We start from the raw sequence: 5,959 nt of genomic DNA, 5'->3' as shown, positions 1-5,959 counted from the left end.
CCGCCATGCCAACAATGCCCTTCTTTACGGATGAGCTGGGGCGATCACGATTCCCGAAATTTTGTTGACCATCTCGACCGCCTTCCCTCGATCGGCTTCGAGCGTCGGTCGTAGGCGAGGTACCCAGGGCGGGACGGCGTATTCCTGGATTGTCTCCATCCGGTCAACTCGTACTCCTTCGGCCACGCGGGCAATTTTCTGCAGCGGAGATACGAATCGTACGGTGGTCCGGACTTTCTTCATGGCAAGGGGATGCGTTCCGGGCAGCGTGTGGATGTTGATCCACAGACTGGCTGCCGCCTGGGCGTGTCGTTCTCGTACGGGGTAGATGCTCGCTTCAGCTTCCACCACGGCTGTTGCCGCGGTTCGAAAGGCTCCCGTGATGGCCAGGGCCCCGATCTTCTGCGCCCTGTTCAGCCAGCTCAGTGCCTTTTCCCCGCACGCATGCATCCAGACATTGGCAGCGTAGTCCATGACCGGGGCTACTGTCGCAACAAATAGCTGCCTCGCTGTCCGCGGGGAAAGCATCTTCAGTCTCTTCAGGGCCAGAGCGGCTGCGAGGCCCTTAGCTGCCGTCCTAGCAATGTGCTGCTTGTAGCGGAGTTCGCGATCCATCACGACACCTAGGATTTTCGCACTTTCCTTCGGTTTGACCACTTCGCCTTTGACCGAGAACGGTTGTTCTGAAAATCGCTCCATGTTCCTCGTGAAGTGTATGATGGCTGTCTTTTCGCCTTCAAACTGCGCACCGCTCCGTTTCTCCCAGTCAAGGGCTTTGTCGATGATAGCTTGGATTCCAGTGCGGTTCGACTCCGCTGACGGGCCCGTTACCCAGGCAGTGTAGTCGTCCACGAAGGCAATTGCGCCTCCGTTCGCGTCGATCTTGTGCTGCACTAGGTCGGCGTTGAAGAAGAGGAACAACACTGGAGACAGCGGCGATCCTTGCGGAAGACCCGCTTGGGGCAGCTCTTGCCGTCCAGATGTGAACCCGTTTACGGCAATGGTCGCTGTGCGCTTGGAGCAGAAGGCGTCGATCCACTTGACCAGGTGTTCAGGTATCCCTCTTGCCTTGAGCCTCTGGAGAAGCCTGTCTTTGAAGACCCCATTGTATGCGCCCTTGACATCGAAGCTGACCAGACTGAGCACTTTCCTAGCTCTCCATGCTTTGTAGATGTGTTCCTGAAGCAGAAGGAGAGCCTGTTCGGTCGAGCGTCTCTTCCTGGCTCCGAAGTGGTTGGCGGGTAGAAGGCCGCAGGTCTCCACAGCATGGGATAAACGCTCCGCAATGACTGCCTCTAGTATCTTGCCTAGCGTGGAGAGCAGCGAGATGGGTCTCCAGGACTTGGCTAGAGTGTAATCGCTCTTCCCTGGCTTCTTCAATGGGATGATCTTGGCATTCTTCCACTGGCTGGGGATGTCGCCGTCTCGAAGCGACGTCCGGAATAAATGGAGCACCCTGTCTTTGACCACTGGCCAGAGCTGTCTCCATACCATTGCCGGTAGACCGTCTTCCCCGGGCGCCTTCCATGGCTTAGCGGACAGGACCTTTTGTTCTATCTCCTCCATTGTTAGGTCTGGCATGTGTACCGGCGCCCGTTGAGGTCGTTGGCCCTCGTCTTCGATTCTCGCTGGCAAAGGTGGGAAGAAGGCGGTGAGTAACTCCTGCGCTTGTTCTGCTTTACCCTCCGTGATGGAGCCATCGGGTCGGACGAGCGGGGGTATCTTATCGCCCATCGTGCCGCTGCCGGTTTGCAGGTACTTCGTTGCTTGCCAGATGTTAGCGTCATCGGCCAGGAAGTCGTTCCAATGCGAACTCTTCTGTCTGCGGATGGCGTCGTGGTACTCTTTGGCTGCCATCCTGGCTCGTTGTTCGAGCTCTGGTGCTGTTTGCCCAATCCTACGTCGAGATCTCGCCTGGTTTCTCCAAAACGTGTATGTCTGGCGAAGCCGTGTCAGGTCCGTTGTCCACCACCGCTTGGCGTATGGTGAGGGTTTGGCTTTAGGTGTCAGGCCGTAGACCGCCTCGGTTACCGCTGCCATGAGCCTGTCCGTCTGCTGCTGGACATTGCCGTCCCAGGGGATGCGTTCGAGGTTTGCTGCCACCCTAGTCCTAATTTCCGCCCAGGGCGCGTTCTTGAAGAGGAACCTCGTCTCACTGGGACGGTCCTCCACCGAGGTGTCAAAAGCTGTCTCGATTGCTCTGTGGTCTGAGCCATGGGTCGCAGGGGTGAATCGCGCATCTGAGTAGTTGGTCTGCTAGTTCTGCAGAGGCCAGTACCAGGTCGATTGTGCTCTCAATGTCGCCTGACTGCCACGTCTTCGTGCCTCTTGGGAGGAGGCTGCAGAGGGAGTGTTCGTCCATGAGGTTGATGATGCGGTTTCCCTCGCCTTGTCTCCGTGGTGAGACATCGTCCCCTCCCCCAAAGCTGGTCGTGGCGGTTGAAATCGCCCGCCAGTATGATGGTCCGTTCTCGTCCCTGGTTCCGTTTCGAAACCTCTTAATCATTAGGTCAATCTCCCCTCATTGCATCTTCCAGTGCTTCGTCACTACCACCCCTCCACATACACTGACACCAACAGCACTGCCCGGTCTGGGAGCCGGATGCGTGCTGCGGTGAGGTCTGCCGACGGCACTGGAATCTGCTCGACCTCTATATCGCTTCGTACCCATAGCATGCTCCGAATTGGCCACGTGGCTTCTCGTCTTGTCGTTGGTATCAGCTTCGTCCAGTTGTGATGACTCATTGGGACCGTCGTCACCGAGCCTTCGATCAGCCTGGCATATGGTTCGGAGATGGCTAGCACTGCGAAGTCCTTGAGTCCCTCGTCGTTTAGCAGACTCTGCTGCACTTCTCTCCGTTTGCGGACGTTGAGCTGATGGATCTTAAGCGTCTTGGGCCCCATTGTTCAACCAGCGTACCCGACCAGTTCTTGCTAAAATGACTTGTGTGGCCCTCTGCATAGCACGCACTTCAGGACCACGGACTGACCTCTTGTGGTGGTGACCCTGTTCCGCACACCTTCCGCATCTTTGCGGCTTTTTGCAGGCGAAGGCCTTATGGCCGATTTCCTGGCATCTGTAGCACTGGGTTGGGCCTTCCCGGGGCGCGAACACGGTCGTGTAAGCGGATTCTCCGGCCAGATGGAAGTAACGCCCGTCTAGAAGTCGCCTCGCTTCGCTGCCCTCCGTCACGTAGACGACCATAGAGCCGTAGGCCTTGCCTGTATCCTTCCTGCTGAGCCAGACGATCTTGGCAATGTTGACGTCGTTCTCTGTACCAAGGGCTTCCATTGCCCCTGGTAAAACGTTCCCCTCGGCGTCGAGGACCGCTGTGCGGTTGGCATTGTCGATCCTCACTGGGTAGAGCTGATCCCTCAGCACCCGTACGCCCGGGACAGTGATCTTTTGTGCTGCATTCTTGACAATTCTGGTCTCGTTTTCGTCTCTACAAACCACCTTGACCCGATCCGGGTTCCGGGTCTCCTTTACAACCGCAGCGCAGCGCCAATCTCCCATGTTCTCCAGTGTCCGGACCTCCGCCTCGATTGCTTTTCTGACATCCGCCACCTGGACTTTGTTCTTTTCGTTTTCCTCCACTCTGGATGTGTCGATGGTGCAGGACAGCGTGTCGGTAAAGGATGAGGGTGTCGTGTTCGACGAGGAGAGGGTGCGCACCCCGCTTGGTTGGCTTGATGGTGGGGTGCGAGCGACTTCGGCGTACGATGCTCTTGCGCTTGGCTGGGACGAGGCCGTGAATACCGGGTTGCGTATAAGGACGTCGATCTGGTCTCGAGCTTGCCTCAGCTCCTCTGATAGCTGTGCCTTTGTGTTCGCTAGGGCGCATTCCATTTGACGTTGGTATTCCTGGAGCTGATGGTGCAATTCTTGAATCGTGTTCTGCTGCTTGCTGACCACGTCGCGTAGTTCAATGATTGTGTCGAGCATCTCGTTTCGCTGTGCATTGAGCACCTCTAGGAGTGTTTGTAGCGCTGTCTTCCCGGTCCCAACTTCGCTGTTGGTCGCATTCCCGCCTCCTAGCGCGCGTGTTCCTCTCGAAGCGGCGGTCCGCATAGCATCGCTCGTAGTCCTTCTCGACGCGGTGGTTGCGTCTTCGATCGATTGCATTGCTTCGCGAACTTTCGCACTCGGTTTCGGGGCGCGGCTCGGTCGCTTCAGCGGGGATGGTTGGTCCGCCACCTCGACCACGATCTGGTCCTGCGCCGACCCCGCCATTTCGCCGTCCTTCGGCAGTGCCGCTCGACTTTTTCAAAAGTTTAACTTACCGTGAAATTCGCGACAACGCAGAGCCTCCTTCGTTTCCGGCAGTCGGTGGTAATTCGCGTTCAGCGTCCGCTGTCGCTCGCTTATATGCGTCGCTCGCTTATAATATACGTTAACTAGTTAACTATTTTTATTTATCGCCCACCCTGATGGAAGCGGAACCGGAGACCCTCACCCATCCTTACGAGCATCTGGGCGGCCTTGGGCAAGTTACCTAGTACTATCTAGAAGACCCTCTCTCCCAGCCACCCCTCCCCTTGCAGCGCGGCAGTTGTGTTGAATAACGTGGTTATGCATAGTTTGTGTAAGGTTGCTTGCATTGATCAGAGCTTCCAGATGGTGGGAGGCTCTGTTTCTATATACAGAGAGAGAGATGGGGCTGCAGGGCTCCCTGTTATCCACCAGGCTCCCTGACTGCCACCATCATGACTTGTGACCTCTGTATCCATTTCAGCAAGTTGGGTACAAGCTAGATAAAATTGTAAACCCGATGGGCTCATTCTGGCCTGTCTGTCGTTCTAGACTTAACAAAGGAGAAGTAACGGAAGTAACGGGCCAAATTCTGTGTCATTTTTATGAAGACGCGGAAAGAAATAGGGATACCAAAACCAGATTGTAGTCAGCTGCATCATGGACGGGACCAGGACACCAGGTTGGTACTTGATAATATTGAGAAGAAGATGAACAAATGGGGAACAGGGCACACCGCTCTACAGAGCTGGCTGTCCGGCTAGTAGTAGCCCAGGTCCAGGAGGCGTGGAGACAGAAGGGTGCGGCATCCCTATTGCAACTGGACATCTCAGGAGCCTTTGACACGGTCAACCATACCCGACTGCTAGCAACTTTGCGAGAAATGGGCTTCCCGAGGTGGCTGGTCCTCTGGACGAGAGATTGGTTGACCGGTCGAGAGGCCACCCTTCTTTTCGACGGCAAGACGGCGGCGCCGACGGCAATTCGGGCAGAGGGTCCCCCAAGGCTCACCCCTTTCCCCTGTTCTCTTCATCCTCTACATTTCCTCATTATACAGAGCAGCTAAAAGACGAGCACCCTCACTTGAGCTATAACAGGGTTTGCGAGATGACACCAACCTTCTAGTATTTGAGTCGAAACCCCGAAGCCCATGTCCGGCAACTAGAGGCGGCGTGGGAAACGTGTATACGATGGGCGGACAGTCGGGGGATGAAGTTCGCCCCGGAAAAGAGCGAACTGATCCATTTCAACAAAGGGCGACGGCAGTGGACCGAACAAGTAAACCTTGCCAACCCAGGGGGAGGCACCAGCCCCGTTAAACCAGAAGGGTCTGCCAGGTTCCTGGGAGTCTGGTTGGACTGGAAACTCAACTGGAAGGCCCACCTGGTGGCGGTGGAGAAGAAGCTGAGGACCCAGAGCTATGCCCTGTCGAGGATCGTGGCAAAGACATGGGGGATGGGGCTAGCCAAAGCGCGAGAAGTGTACACAAAGTGCATCCGGTCGGCGCTGGCCTATGGCGCATCATCGTTTCACATCCCCACGGATGTGGGAGGCGAGCCGGCAAAGAAAGGCATCACTAAGGCCCTCGGGAAGGCCCAGAACAAGAGCTTGCGGATTGTGGCGGGAGCCTTTAAGTCTACCCCCATCCGTAACCTCGAGACAGAGACATGGGTACCACCATTGGACTTGTACCTAAACAAACGGCTG

The 5,959-nt window shown here is 56.4% G+C and overlaps 2 protein-coding genes across 2 annotated transcripts in view; one reads left to right on the top strand and one right to left on the bottom strand.

The window, feature by feature from the left end:
- Nucleotides 1-24: 24 nt before the first annotated feature.
- On the bottom strand, nt 25-4,234 carry CHGG_11114 (uncharacterized protein; the record flags this gene model as incomplete). The annotated part of the gene is made up of 3 exons (XM_001230263.1): nt 25-2,256; nt 2,567-2,776; nt 2,921-4,234. 3 exons carry the CDS (start codon nt 4,232-4,234, stop codon nt 25-27), a joined length of 3,756 nt encoding a protein of 1,251 aa, XP_001230264.1.
- A 736-nt stretch (nt 4,235-4,970) lies between these two features.
- Nucleotides 4,971-5,959, top strand: part of CHGG_11113 (uncharacterized protein) — a gene marked incomplete at both ends in the record, with an annotated part of 1,736 nt that continues 747 nt past the window's right edge. The window contains 3 exons of the mRNA XM_001230262.1: nt 4,971-5,247; nt 5,310-5,350; nt 5,519-5,940. Coding sequence (XP_001230263.1) covers nt 4,971-5,247; nt 5,310-5,350; nt 5,519-5,940 — 740 coding nt within the window. The remainder of the gene's footprint in view (nt 5,248-5,309; nt 5,351-5,518; nt 5,941-5,959) is intronic.

The sequence above is a fragment of the Chaetomium globosum genome, genomic scaffold (assembly GCF_000143365.1).
Source record: "Chaetomium globosum CBS 148.51 scaffold_20 genomic scaffold, whole genome shotgun sequence".
NCBI classification, from domain to species: Eukaryota; Fungi; Ascomycota; class Sordariomycetes; order Sordariales; family Chaetomiaceae; genus Chaetomium; species Chaetomium globosum.
The sequence above is the reverse complement of the archived record's forward strand: the minus strand, read 5'-3'. Positions and strand labels throughout refer to the sequence as shown.